General features: G+C 48.3%; 2 protein-coding genes across 2 annotated transcripts; both read left to right on the forward strand.

Moving 5' to 3' along the window:
• The first annotated feature begins 2,528 nt into the window (after positions 1-2,528).
• LOC130129940 (receptor-type tyrosine-protein kinase FLT3-like) lies at positions 2,529-11,808 on the forward strand. The gene is made up of 16 exons (XM_056299637.1): positions 2,529-2,624; positions 2,658-2,687; positions 4,774-4,885; positions 4,992-5,197; positions 5,301-5,404; positions 5,502-5,634; positions 5,783-5,887; positions 5,978-6,088; positions 6,420-6,576; positions 7,368-7,480; positions 7,662-7,783; positions 8,470-8,592; positions 8,726-8,837; positions 8,981-9,080; positions 10,380-10,485; positions 10,738-11,808. Exons 3-16 carry the CDS (start codon positions 4,863-4,865, stop codon positions 10,966-10,968), a joined length of 1,746 nt encoding a protein of 581 aa, XP_056155612.1. The 5' UTR covers positions 2,529-2,624; positions 2,658-2,687; positions 4,774-4,862; the 3' UTR covers positions 10,969-11,808.
• A 209-nt stretch (positions 11,809-12,017) lies between these two features.
• LOC130130083 (2-oxo-4-hydroxy-4-carboxy-5-ureidoimidazoline decarboxylase-like) lies at positions 12,018-14,023 on the forward strand. Its single transcript, XM_056299815.1, has 2 exons — positions 12,018-12,382; positions 13,621-14,023. The coding sequence occupies exons 1-2, from the start codon at positions 12,208-12,210 to the stop codon at positions 13,959-13,961; spliced, it is 516 nt and encodes a 171-aa protein (XP_056155790.1). The 5' UTR covers positions 12,018-12,207; the 3' UTR covers positions 13,962-14,023.
• Positions 14,024-14,255: the final 232 nt, after the last annotated feature.

The raw sequence follows: 14,255 nt of genomic DNA on the forward strand, positions 1-14,255 counted from the left end.
AACTTACATTACAGGAACAGACGGCAGGTACAGGGAAAAGCTAACAACATGACGTGGCATGTCCGGCGACCAAGTGTCTCTGTAAGTGTCTCTGTAAGTGTCTCTGTGAGTGTGTGAGACGATCCGACCAGGAGCCCGAGACACCATGGGGCAAAAATACCTAGGGGGCCAATCAGGGAGATTGGGCGCAGGACAGGGCAGGAACCGTACCGCCAATTGAAGAAAGGGGAGGGAGTTTGGACACAGGTGCGCAGGACGGTGTAGGAACCGGACAGCCAATGGGAGAAGGGAACAGGTGCGTGAAGCCGGGCAATCAGGGTCACTCAGACACACGGGCGCAGGTGAACTGAAACAACAATCGGGGATGGGGATGGGCGAGCCCCGATGATCCAGATCACACGACCCAAGACAGATCATCTATATTGCTAATGTCAATTTCAGAAAACCACTGCATAAAGCAATCACTCAGGTAGAAATAACAACTATGATCTGAACAGGGATGTTTCTTCTCTTCAACAGAAACGGTGAGAATGGTGAAACTCCTGCCCACGCCACAGAGATGTCAGAGAGCACAGTCAAAAGTTTGTCTTTTATCCATTCACCCGTGATGTGCTGTGCTAGGAACACTGAAGGGGAAGAATGCTCCCAAATATATGACTATGGTAAGGCTAATATTTAATCCCCATAGGAACTGAGTTTTGTATACAACAACAGATCAATATCCGGCTCGGATCAACCCAACTCATGCCCACAAAGTCCACCCGAAACCTGGGTGTCTTGATTGATGACCAACAAGCCTCTAAGGTTCACGTGGCCTCGATTGCTCGGTTGTGCCGATTTGCCCTGTACAACATCAAGAAAATTAGACCCTACCGTCTGAGCATGCAGCACAACTACTGGTACAGGCTCCTGTAATATCACGCATTGACTACCGCAACTCCTTACTGGCAGGTCTCCCTGCATGCACTTTCAAACCTCTGCAAATGATCCCGAATGTGACGGTGCATCTGGTCTTCAACCAACCCAAAACAGCACACGTCACACAGCTGTTCATATCCCTCCACTGGCTCCCAGTTGCTGCCCGCACCAAATTCAAAACCTTGATGCTCGCTTACAAAGCAGCAACTAAAACGGCTCCCGCCTACCTGAACTCCCTCATTCAGGTCTACACTCAGTCCCGCTCACTACGCTCTGCCTATGAAAGGCGCCTGGATCTTCTGCCACAAAGGGGCCCTAAGTAACTAGCCAGACTCTTCTCTTTTGTAGTTCCCCGGTGGTGGAACGAGTTACCAAACTCCATTCGATCCGCCGAGTCCCTCTCCATCTTTAAGAAGAAGCTAAAGATCCAGCTGTTTCTCAAACACCTCCACACCTGATGGTTTTTTTTAAAAGAGGGGGGGTCGCTTCTATGCACCCTATACATTGCCTTTGTGCACTGCCTGTTGACACCTATGTCCTATCAGACTTGAGCCTAGTTTTTTGGCACTTACTTGCATTGTCGCCTCCTGACTAGATCATTGTTTGGGCTGTAGTAACTCTCGCTTTGGATCAAAATGTCTGCTAAATGACATCGTAAATTGTATATCCACATGAATGTCTGCAGTGTTGCACTGTTGAAGCAGCTTGAGGTCCACTGCCTTGTCAGCAAGGCAGTGGTCAGTGTGGTCAGTGTTCACCACATCTGACTTTCATTCAGGCTTCCACCTCTTTCTCTCTCTCCTCGGTTAAGGGCATCAAGTTTGAGTTAGCAACATTGCAGCTCGCCCCTGGTCTGTCTAATCTGGTCCAGCTTCTGCCCAACTTTCTTAATGCATATGAGGAATAAATGCACCTGTAATGACCACATTGTTTGTGTTTCAGACATGAACAGAAGATCGAAGATAAATGAGATAGATGACGAGGCTCCGAGGGTGATCCTGAGCCTTAGACAGTCCCTACTGCTTCGTTGCAAAGTTGAAGGCCAAGGCCAGTTTCCAGCGCCAGAGTGGCAGAAAGACGGTAAAATACTGGATAGTCACAATGCTAACTACCTTGCTGGAGACTCCGCGATCAAGGATGAGGTATTACCTTTTCCAACTGTATTACCTTTACCACCATTCCCTGCATCTGCACTTCCCCAACGTGCTCAGTTTGCTTTTCTGAATACCTTTAAACCTATAATTCTCATCATACCTACCCTACCAGCTCATGAGCTTGACTTTACATGTTTAAATTACTATTGTCTTTTCCCACAGATTTGGCTCTTAAATGACAAACATCCGAGGGTTAAGATGGCCTACTTGTTCATCGCGTCAGCCAATGCAAACCACGCTGGTTTGTATAACTGCAGGGATTACAAAAACCAAATAAAATCTGTCCAAATCCATGTCCCGGGTTAGTAAAACATTCCCTTTCTCAGTTTTGGTTAACCTTAGACCACATTGATTTTTTTTTTGTTCATATAGCTTTGTACTGAAATCCTCAAGAATTTTGATAAAATCCGATCAGTTTTTTTCTTGTGTCGTTTCAGCTGAGGGTTTCCTTTCGATTGATATGGAGGAGAGCAAAACCCTATCAGGCCTCGAGGAATCAGGCTTCTGCCTGAAAGCCACGGTCTCCTCTCACCCGTCCCTCCAGCGCTGTGACTGGGAGGACCCAGATCAGAACAAGCTCAACTGCTCACGGCCCACGCGGTTGTGGATGAACAGGTAGTGAACTAGAGGAGACTTTCATAATAATAATAATAATAATGATAATAATAATAAATCAATCTTATATAGCGCTTTTCTTATACTCAAAGTGGCTTTACAATAAATGGGGTGAAAAATCACAGATGAAGACTGAAGAGGTGAGTCCCGACCAATGACCTGAATGTGGGCAGCCCGCAGCAGTGTCCGATGCGCTTGGGGAGGGAGTTGGGGAGGGCGTTGAGGGAGGAGGCAGGTCGAGCGCTCAGTCCCCAGCCTGCCCCAGACCAGGGGTTGCTGAGCGGACGGGGTGGGGGGCACAAGAAGGCAATGGAGAAAAGGTGTCGTGAGACGGGACTGGAAGAGTGGGAGGGATTCTGAGTCTCTAATGATTTGGGGGGGGTGAGATCCAGAGCCTGGGAGCTGCTCTGGAGAAGGCTCGGTCACCAAAGCCGTGGAGGTTGGACCTGGGGGTAGAGAGAAGGGAGGCTGAGGTGGATCTGAGGGACCGAGAGGGTTGGTTGGGGTATGGAAGGGGGAGAGGAGATCGGTGAGGGGATCTGTGAGGTCATAGCAGCTCACATCTATCTGAGGGCCCAATCTTAAAGATCCAATCCCAAATAATTATATGGTGACAACCGTCCTTTTCAATTCTGTCTATCATTATGCATGTAAAACTGTAGATAGGGGCATCCGGGTAGCGTAGCGGTCTATTCCGTTGTCCACCAACACGGGGGATCGCCAGCTCGAATCCCCGTGTTACCTCCAGCTTGGTCGGGCGTCCCTACAGACGCAATTGGCCGTGTCTGCGGGTGGGAAGCCGGGTGTGGGTATGTGTCCTGGTCGCTGCACTAACCCCTCCTCTGTTGCTGCCTGCATAGAGTCCAAAACCTTGCTGTTGACTTTTGAGGCAGCTCAGAGGAGTGCACCGACTCCCCTGCAGACTTAGTTTCACATGTACACTTCTGCTCACCGTCTTCATTCGACCCCTGGAAGGTGACGATCGAATCCCACTTTTCTCTCTGCTGGCCCCAAAATAGTTGAATCAACTCCTGTCCTCCATCGGGGCTGCAGAGTTGCTTGTTTTTATTGAGCAAGGCCTTGAAATGTTCCCTTTCCAAATCTGCCTTAATCCACAGATGTTCTCTAAGCATGATGTGATGCTGATGTGTGTTATGGTCCAGCTAATCTGAAATCCTCGGCTGTCTGCATCATTATAGCTGATCTACCTATTGTGCACTTGCACTAATTACACCTGACATGTGCTGTTGGCTGTAATATGATTACTGTTTATTGCACTAAGATGTCTGTAGGTCAAACCGTGAATTTACCTGGTAATTGCTGACTGTTTAAGCCGCTTTGGATGAAAGCACCTGTAAAGTGAGAAAATGTAAAGTGCTGGGGACTCCCATTTATTTTGAGTGGCTCTCTGGGCTTTTGAATGGCCATTCACCAGTGTTGTGATCTGAATATTTACACATACCCTGATATGAAGTGTATAATCAGAAGGGAATGACTGTTCAGACAAATCTAGCTGTGGTAGGCTCTATGTGAAATGTATGGCCCTGAGATGGTTTTCTCCTCAGGACTCTGGAACTGTGTGGCCTGCAAAAAAGAGGCGAATATAAGTTACACTTGGAGGCAGGAGGGCGAAGAGAAACAAAGACTATATGTGTGGCAGGTAAGATGGAAACAACTTCTGCAGACAGAAACAGACGAAAGAGGGGGGCGTTAACGCATAATTAGAATAAGTATACTTGCAATTACATATAGTTCTCTTTCAAATCAAACGTCCCAAGATATGAGTGTAAAGTATTGTTCTTGCAACTGCATTTATATCCATTTTTTTAACGCAACTGTGGCTTAACCATGTCATGTCATGCTACTTCAGTACAGCTAAACAACAAATATTACTGGGACCACTACAGAAAATTGCAGATGGAACATTTAATATCCAGGAATTCACATATAGGCTCTACCACTGACTATCCCAGTATCAAATTGGCCACAGTTTCGAACATTGACCATGCACGGTCCAGTCATATGCTAGGTTTTAACCTAGCCTTGTTTACGTGGTGCTACTAACTGTTGACCTCATTTGTTTTAGATACACCAGACATCAGATGCCAGTGTGACAAGACTAACGACACTGTCAAATGCGAGGCCGTCGTATCCAGACAAGTAAACTTCACCTGGATGTCCTGCTCTCAGCTCAACGAGTAAGTTAGCGCCGCTCAGGTCGGCAGGCTTTGCCTCATTGATATGCTCACGCACAAGCAAACTGGGTTGAAAATCTCTTCAAGTCCGCACCATGTCTCTTTGTAGCTGTCAGAAAGACTCCCCTCACTGGAGAGAGATCCCAGGCACCGCCCAAGAGGACTCTAATTCGTCCTGTAACAGGACGATTCCCAGATCTATAGGCGCGTTAGCAGTGTCTGACGACTATGTAAGGTTTTGCATCCAAACTTCTTTAGGCTCCTGGTGCAGCGATCTGCAGCATTGCAAACCTGCAATGCTCTCCTTTGTAAAGGGTAATTCCTATTGTACTCTACTTCACGAAAAGAAATTAGGAAATTGTGTTGTCCCTTTGATGTCAGCTGTAAGAAGGGTGTTCTTCTTTATTGCATAATCCAGGTACCCAAGATGACAACTCTACTGCACTGAAAGCAGGCAGTTTGTTCTTATTCGTGGCTTTGATGGTAGTCTGCCTGGTGCTCATGTACTTTGTCAAAAAGAAGGTAGGCAACAAACGCACTCAAACACACACACGCACATACTACACGCACACGCATGCGCGGACGCACACGTCGCGCTAAGCTCTCGTTTTCTCAACAGAAACCCAAGTATCAGAGCCAGCTCCAAATGATCCAGATGGTGGGGCCCAGTGACAATGATTACATCTATATAAACTTCAAGGACCTCGAGTATGACCGGAAATGGGAATTCCCCAGGGAGAATCTTGAATTGGGTAGGAATCATTATCTTTGGTTAACAGCACACAGACCAATGGAACCTACTCCTCACTCGTGTTTGTACAACAGACAGTCAGTTTTCGGTAAAACTGTACATCAATTGGAAATCTATTGAAACCAAAGCTGAATGGGCGTCCTCCATAGGTAAGGAGTTGGGCTCCGGGGCCTTCGGCATGGTTGTCCAGGCTACAGCCTTCGGCATCAACAAGCCTGGGGTCTCGCATCAAGTGGCTGTCAAGATGCTTAAAGGTTAGCGTTATGAAGGCCTTTCTCTCTTCCGTAAGATTATACACAGGTCGCTTGGATAATTCATGCTAACCTGGTGTCTGACCCCTGCAGAGAAACACCACTCGGTGGAGAAGGAAGCGCTGATGTCAGAGCTGAAGATGCTGACCCACATTGGTCACCATGCCAATATTGTTAACCTGCTAGGGGCATGCACAAGCTCAGGTATAGTCACCATGCTCGGTTGCAAACCAACTAGCCGCAATAACCACCAGTAGTAACTCCCAGTGAGAGCTGACAAAGACATTAAACTGACTGAACTCGAAATGCGTTTTGAACAAACAAGTCAAACAGTAAAAGCAATCATTCCCAAGAAGCTGAGACAAAAAAAACTCCCCCACAATCACAAGAAGGTGTTTGAGAGTCAGTTAAGTATAATTTCCTGTGATTGGCCTCTGATACTCACAGAGCTGCCCTATGCATTTGATGTCGCACACCGTGCATTCCAGCGATGCTCATGCAAAAAGCTCGAGAATGGTTGTCTGATGCTTTGTAGGACCCACATACCTGATCTTCCAGTACTGTTGTTATGGAGACCTGCTGAACTACCTAAAGACCAACAGGGGGCGCTACCACAAGTCTCTGACGGATGCCTTCAACAAGGACCGCTTTACCAGTCTCTACCATAACGTGCAGCACAAGACAAGCTCGAGGTGGGAAAAAGGGAAGCGACGGCATAGATAGGAAGGACAATATGGGGGATACGTCTTTATGCGTGCCCAGTAATCCAGATTAGAAAATCACAGCAAGTTGACTCAGTTCATCTGGACACAACGTCTATAGAGAGAGAAACCTCTCATCACTCATCTAAGTGACCTCTTCAGTTTTTTTTTCTTTTTGGATTTTTCCCCCCTTTTTCTCCCCAGTTGTACTTGGCCAGTTACCCCACTCTTCCGAGCCGTCCCGGTCACTGCTCCACCCCCTCTGCTGATCCGGGGAGGGCTGCAGACTACCACATGCCTCCTCCGATACATGTGGAGTCGCCAGCTGCTTCTCGTCACCTGACAGTGAGGAGTTTCACCAGGGGGAGGTAGCGCGTGGGAGGATCACGTTATCCCCCCCCCCAACAGGCGCCATGACCGACCAGAGGAGGAGCTAGTGCAGCGACGAGGACACATACCCACATCCAGCTTCCCACCCGCAGACACGGCCAATTGTGTCTGTAGGGACGCCCGACGAAGCCGGAGGTAACACGGGGATTCGAACCGGCGATCCCCCGTGTTGGTAGGCAACGGAATAGAGTGCCACGCCACCCGGACGCCCCACTGTATTGTTTATGAGGGTGGGGATACCTGCAGTCAGTTTAGACTCTAGAGGTCACTTAGATGAGTGATGAAACATTTCTCTCTCAATAAACGTTGTGCCCAGATGAACTGAGTCAGCTCTCTGTGACTCGCTAAAGGTAGCTTCAGTATTACTGCCTCATCCATCTCTGTTTTCGCAGCGAGTTCCAAGGACAGACAGCCGACTTCATACAGACTGATCCCTCCGTCCCCAAGAGGCACGAAACCGATGCCCTTCTCAGCCTCAATTCTAGCTCTATGGACCCCTCTAGAGGTCAGAATAGTCTATTTCTCCCGAGTTGAACACTGAACCCAGAACAACTAGCATGCCGAACAGATCATAACAAACTGCCATGTACTCCAGTCTGTTTGACTCCGGAAGGTAACTAGGTCAGCGGGGTGCGGCAGATCCTCCTGAGCCGTGTCGATCTCAACTCTTCCCCGTTTTTGTCTAGGGCCAGGGATGTACGAGGAGGCAGAGGAAGAAGTGAAGGAGTCGCAAGCACTGACCTATGACGACCTGCTGGGTTTCGCCTACCAGGTGGCCAAGGGCATGGAGTTCCTCTCCTCCAAGAACGTAAGCAATGAGGGCCGCACAGCGGCAACTCTCGCTCCATGCGTCGTTTTAGCCACCCAGAACTGTGCAGAGACACGCGTTTCACTTACCATACATCAATACACAACTGCACGTTTCCTGAACCAAAAAAAGCAGAAAGGATCTTTGCATGCCCCACCCCTCCGAAACTGCACCTTGTGGGTTCTTCCTGTGTATGTTTCTCTTGAAGTTAGATGCAGGTTTTTGGTTTTTTTTTTTGCCATCAAGACTTTGGGTACGTTCTCATTGTTCCTGCAGAACAATGCAAACAAAACAAGTACAGAACAATGCAAAGCAAAGCAAAACCATTCAAAACATGCAAAACAAATGCAAAATAGACAAAATGCAAAACAAGCTCATGAAACTTTCTGAGTCCGTGGACGATAACTTGAATCGCCAGGCTATTTTCGTCATAGTTTCAAACATCAAAATAAAATAAAATCTTCTACAGCCATTTAATGCACATAAACACACACACACACACTCACGTTTAGCCACTACATATGGCCACAGTCTTTGCATTTCACAAAAAGCTCAGACATAACCAATCGTTGAATCACCGTGTGAACAAAGGGACGACACCGTTAAAGCAGGGAGTGACTTACAGCCCTTATGAACAGGAATGTGACTGGGGTAAATATCCTGTCCGTTGGTCCTGTCTTTTCTAGTGTATCCACCGGGACCTGGCAGCTCGCAACGTGTTGGTGTCTAAATGTAGACAGGTGAAAATTGGCGACTTTGGACTGGCCCGGGACATTGACAATGACTCCAACTATGTCGTGAGAGGAAACGTACGTCCCCGTGAGATCGAAACCTTTTCACTCTTTTCATCTGACTCACTAAGTGCATTATTCATGATATCCGGGCATCGTCTCGCACTTCTCATCCAGTGGGCGCGTGGTGTGGCTGTGTTTTGTCTTGCAGGTGCGTCTGCCGGTGAAGTGGATGGCGCCAGAGAGCATCTTCCAGGGAATGTACACCATTAAGAGTGACGTCTGGGCCTATGGCATCCTTCTCTGGGAGATCTTCTCGCTAGGTAACCCGAAGACCGTTAGCCAACCGAGCGTTCTCCACTAAGAGCGCACATGAAAGACAGTCGTGCAGACAACTGCAGCACCACAATGCCAATGTACATAAAATGATATCCTCTTTCCGCTTCTCTCCCTCTGTCTGTCTTAGGTGTCACTCCATACCCTGGGGTTAAAGTGGACAACAAATTCTACGCAATGATTGAGAGGGGCTTTAAGATGGAGTGTCCGTATTATGCCAGCGATTCTCTGTAAGTGTCTGCAGTCCGTATCTATTCTGTCTAGTCCGTCTGTTTCTCCGGTGTATGTCCTAAATGCGGACGGCCCCGGGTTCGAGCCCCGGGGTAGTCCAACCTCGGGAGTCGTCCCGGGTCGTCCTCTGTGTGGAGTTTGCATGTTCTCCCCGTGTCTGCGTGGGTTTCCTCCGGGGGCTCCGATTTCCTCCCACAGTCCAGAGACCTGTAGGTCAGGTGAATCGGCCGTACTAAATTGTTCCTAGGTGTGTGTGTGTGTGTGTGTGTGTCGGCCCTGCGATGGAATGGCGGCCTGTCCAGGGTGTCTCCCCGCCTGCTGCCCAATGAATGCTGGGATCGGCTCCAGCATCCCCGCGACCCTGAGTAGGATAAGTGGTGTGGATAATGAATGAAAGAAGGAATGTCCTAAATGTCCACAGTATCCCATAATATCCCCAGAATGAATCGAGAATCAGGAACAATTTATTGTCACTTCTTAGATGTACTTGCATACACAAAGAAACGAAACTTCATTTCCCCCAGCCCACAGCAATGCAACACAAAAAAACAGACATCCAAAATTTCCCAGTTAGCTTAGCCCGCCCCGCCTCCTGTCAGACCGCCCTCGGCGTCTCCTGCCCCGGGCACAGCTCCAGGCAGGGCCGCGGTCCCTGGGCCCATCGGATGAAGCAGACCAGGCTCCCACAGGCGATCCAGCGCCAGCTCTCCCTGCCAGACACCTTCGACACGCCTCCCCCTCACTCCCCCACGACGACGCAGACAAAAATACTTGCACGGTCGATGCTAGGCGAGGCCGCCGCCAGACCGCCTCGGTGCTTCCTCTCGGGTACAGCTCCGGGAAGGGCCGTAAACTCTCTCGGCCGATCCAACGCCAGGTCTCCCAGCCATCGAACGGGAAAAAAATCGACGAACAAATAAAAAAAAACTTCACACAGAGACACAAACGTAGACGTGGACAAAGACGTTGCGTAGTCGGCACTGGGTGAGGCCGCCGCACACGCGAGTTTGCGCCGCCATCTGTGAATGAACTGGTCCTCATGAACACTGCATGTTCATTTGATAACACAACTGAACAAAACTTGGGTCGTTTTATTTATTTAATTATTTATTTCTTTGCACCATAAGTACTATGAAGTTAGATAATTAAAACAAACAAACAAACAGATAACCCAGCAGCAAATGTGTAACACGTACCATAGCAGACCAGGTCACCATAGCTTTACCAAAGACATGCATATCTATTCAGGTACAGCACAGAGGTTACGCCGCTTCCTCTCCCCTCTCTGTCTTCTGCAGCTACCGGATGATGTGTGAGTGCTGGGCCCTGGAGCCTTGTGACCGGCCTCCGTTCTCCAAGTTGGAGACTTTTATGGATGTCCAGCTGAGAGGCACAGTGGCGGAGGTAAGACTCTTCGGTGAAAAGTGACTCACCCGAAGCAATGTCCTACCTTTTGACCGCGGACGAACAGTACGTGGATGCGTTTTTTTGGCCGAATTTAGCCGTGATGATTAAGGAAGGGTTTATTTTAAGCATCTTGTTAAGCGTCACCTCTATCCCTTCGGACAGAACACGGACGTCTTCTTGAGGCAGTATATTAGCAGGATGACTCATATCCTTCATTGTAACATAACCCCAAAATCCTACCTATTTCAGCTCTACCATAATGTGCCGGATAGGAACACCATGGACCCCATCTACCAGAATGCAAAAGACGATGCCGATATATCAGCACTGACCAAAGAGAAGGAGAATCCGACACAGTCCCACAACGAATACTGCCAGACCTATGCTACTGAGGAAATGCCATCGCCACTTCCCGACGCTGACGCCTCGACAGCTGATGGCAAACACTTGATCCCGGATGATTCTGGGAGTCATCTGTAAACGTACTTGCTGATATTTCCTGGTACCCGATGCCCATCTGTATTTGCTCCTAAAGGAGGCAAACTCCTCAGCCTAACTTTGATTATGCAGCCTATTAAACATTTCCTTTGTAATAGTAATCAAACTGCAGCTCGCAGAGGAGCTCTAATGCATTTGTTGTATATTTTACTCATGGACACATCGTCAGTTCTTCGGGGGGGGGGGGGATCCTTGGTTGGCTTGGGTGGGACCTGTAGCATTTAGACTCATGAGATTGAAGCAGACTCTTGGGCTGACGCCACTGGTATTTTGGCACGTTGCAACACAGCTAGTTCGTTGAACTTAAATGGCAGAAACTAACATTTCAGAAATGTTGAGATTATATTACGGCGTTCTTGTGTAACAGAAAGCTTCATCGGTGCAGCTAACCTGTGCTAGGTTCAGAATAGATGAAGGGTTCTGATAGATGACGTTTTAGTTACAGGAGTCGTTTGATTAAACAATAGGCTATCAGCGTTACATCAACAGAACGAGAAGGTGTATTGTTATATTTTTTACTCTTTATTTGCTGATGATAGCTGAACTTATTTTAGATGTGTCAACATGGTGCTCTGCTAACAGGCTGCTACATCGCCAGCAGCTTTCAGTATTAATGGGCGGTTGAGCGTTATTGCAATGCTCTTATGTTGTGTTTTCTGAGGTTGTCACAGCAGCCAACTGGTTCCAACAGTATGTATGGTTTTTTATTCTTTTTCAAAATGTTGTATTCTATTTTTTTTTCCTTGATTTGAAAAAAAATGTTTTAATTGAATGTGGCAATCTATTTTATATATATATATAATTCTGAATTTGTTCCTACAATAAAAGCATTTCGGGTTTGCCATTTTGCATTTCCGAAGGGAAAAACTGTCAACATCGCTGTGTGGAGTCCAGAGGTTGTTGAGAAGTCGACATGTACATTGCTGCTGGTCTTTCACTCTGTGACACCAGAGGTCAGAGTTTGCATAACAGAAACACACATGGCATCTTTGGTCTTTGTGAAATTACAGCTTCTTTTCCAGAAGTTTTTTTTTTGGTAATTGGAACATACTGTGCAAAGAGAAAAATTAAGAAAAATCCCATTTAAGAGGGAAAAAAAAGTTAAAGAAAATATTAACCACAGACACACACACCCCCCTCCGGGGGTCCAATAGTGGCACGGGTTAACCTTGCCTTGTACCTTGACTCGTGCAGCGATTCGTCAGTGTTCCAGCAAACATCATGGACATTACAAGGATTAATTCTCTGTCCTACGAGGATTTCGTGCACGTCCTTGACAATGTGGTGGAAAACTGTCCCGTTATAACTGCTGCCGTGTGGTCCATGCGTCCCTTCGCCAGCCTGGCTGCCTTGGAGGCTGCCGTCACTGATTTTATCGAGGCCCTTCCTGAACAAGGTAGGTCAGATTTTGGATATGCTTTCATGTCTTTCCCACCCTGATCATCTCGTCTTCACGGCAGCTGAATTGTGGTCATCGTAGGCTATTTTCGGAGAATGTGTCAGATTAACCCCATGTGAGAAACCCATCTCTTGGTAATGTCTTATTACCCTGCGATGGGGGTCACAAACTTCCCATAGACGGACATGAGGAGTAAATCAAAATGTCCCCTTTTACCTGTTTTCAATCGGGTATTGTTTCTTTGATGGTGCACTCGTATTCTCAAAGGTCTCTGCAGTCCTACGGGTGGGGTAAAATGTTTAGCCGGGGTGAAACGGCTGTTATAATCATACATTTCGACGGCATTTGCTGTTGATTTTGAGTTGGAAGCTGGGGTGCGCCTCCTCGCTGCACATTACGGTAACGTGAAGGCGGCGGATACCGCAGAGCGGCGCTGTAGATTACCGTAATCTACAGCGAAGACGTGCAGCAGACCGAGCCGTCAACACAGGCCGTCGAAATCTGCGATCTAAACATTTGTTTCAACCCAGCTAAACATTTTACTCCGCCAGTAGGGCCGCAGTGACCTTTGGGGGGGGTATTAATATACCCCCAATGATGCAATACCCGATTAAATAGAGGTATAAAAAGTGACCCTTTCATTTATTCCTCACATCCGTCTATGGTAAGTTTGTCTGACCCCATCTCAGAGCAGAAGGTTACGAAAAGGTTGGGTTCTCGCCATTGATCCCACACGTTGTCGAAATAGCGTAAATATTTAGGCAGCTGGACCCCAACGTCTAGCACGCGCTTGTGCAACAGCCCTTGGCAGAGGTCTGGCGAAACGTTGGGGGAAAACGTGGACACCGATTGAAAGACGACGTGAGTGGAGTGCGGAGAATGTCAGGTCGGTCAAAAATGATATAAGGCAGCAAGAAAACTCAGGAAAGAATTTGATTTTGATCCTTCGGGACTTTGATTGGCTCGTCCGAAACATTTTACGATATTATTGATTGGAATCTTGCTCCGCCCGCGCGCTCGGACTTGGTGACGCAATCGCCAAAACTTGGCTGCGTTACAATGAAGTTAAGGCCATCGGATTTTGATGTAACGTACGTACAAAAAAAAACTGTGTGTGTGTGTGTGTGTGTGTGTGTGTGTCGTGTGTACTATGACTGGGTAAATTAGATAACAAAATAAGTCAATGATTATGTCCCGTTGTCTTTGGATGACGTCTTGTTTGATGCGTTGCGCAGGGAAAGAGGGCATCCTGCGGTGTCACCCTGACCTCGCCGGCAGGGACCTCCGCAACGGCACCTTGACCCGCGAGTCGCTGGAGGAGCAGGCCGGGGCCGGACTGGACGCGGCGGAGCTCTCGCACATGGCCCGCCTCAACGGGGAGTACAAGGAGCGCTTCGGCTTCCCGTTTGTCATTTGCGCCAGGATGAACGACAAGGAGGCCATTCTGCGCCAGCTGTCACGCCGCCTCGCGCACGGCTGCGCGGAGGAGAGGGCGTCGGCCATAGAGGAGGTGAAGAAGATCTGCCGCCTGCGCCTCCGCAGCCTTGTGCTCCCCGACCCGCCCAACAAGTTATGAGCCTGTGGAGCGGACGTCGCGTTCCACCATTTCCGTTCATTTGCCAGATTCATTAAAGATCTAACGAGCAACAGTAACCTGCTCGTGGTGTGTTAATTAAAGAAACCACGCGCGGCTGGCCAGTGCGGGGCGCCGGGGAGCCGCCCCCCTTCAGACGTCAAGAGACGAAAATCTACCTAAACATACATCCATCCATTGTCTTAACAGCTTATCCTGCTCTCAGGGTCAGAATCCTGAATTCGGCCGGTTTGACCGCAGGCTTGGCGCCGCAGAGGCCTTGTGGGCTGCAGCCTT

The sequence above is a fragment of the Lampris incognitus genome, chromosome 19 (genome assembly GCF_029633865.1).
Source record: "Lampris incognitus isolate fLamInc1 chromosome 19, fLamInc1.hap2, whole genome shotgun sequence".
Taxonomy (NCBI): domain Eukaryota; kingdom Metazoa; phylum Chordata; class Actinopteri; order Lampriformes; family Lampridae; genus Lampris; species Lampris incognitus.

What these genes read in the sequence shown, in the direction of transcription:
- LOC130129940 (XM_056299637.1), top strand. Translation starts at nt 4,863, where the DNA reads ATGTCCTGCTCTCAGCTCAACGA. An exon ending in AATGCTCTCCTTTGTAAAGG is followed by an intron (nt 5,198 to 5,300) that starts GTAATTCCTATT and finishes TGCATAATCCAG; the next exon opens with GTACCCAAGATGACAACTCT. An exon ending in ACTATGTCGTGAGAGGAAAC is followed by an intron (nt 8,593 to 8,725) that starts GTACGTCCCCGT and finishes TTTGTCTTGCAG; the next exon opens with GTGCGTCTGCCGGTGAAGTG.
- LOC130130083 (XM_056299815.1), top strand. Translation starts at nt 12,208, where the DNA reads ATGGACATTACAAGGATTAATTCTCTGTCCTACGAGGATTTCGTGCAC. An exon ending in CGAGGCCCTTCCTGAACAAG is followed by an intron (nt 12,383 to 13,620) that starts GTAGGTCAGATT and finishes TGCGTTGCGCAG; the next exon opens with GGAAAGAGGGCATCCTGCGG.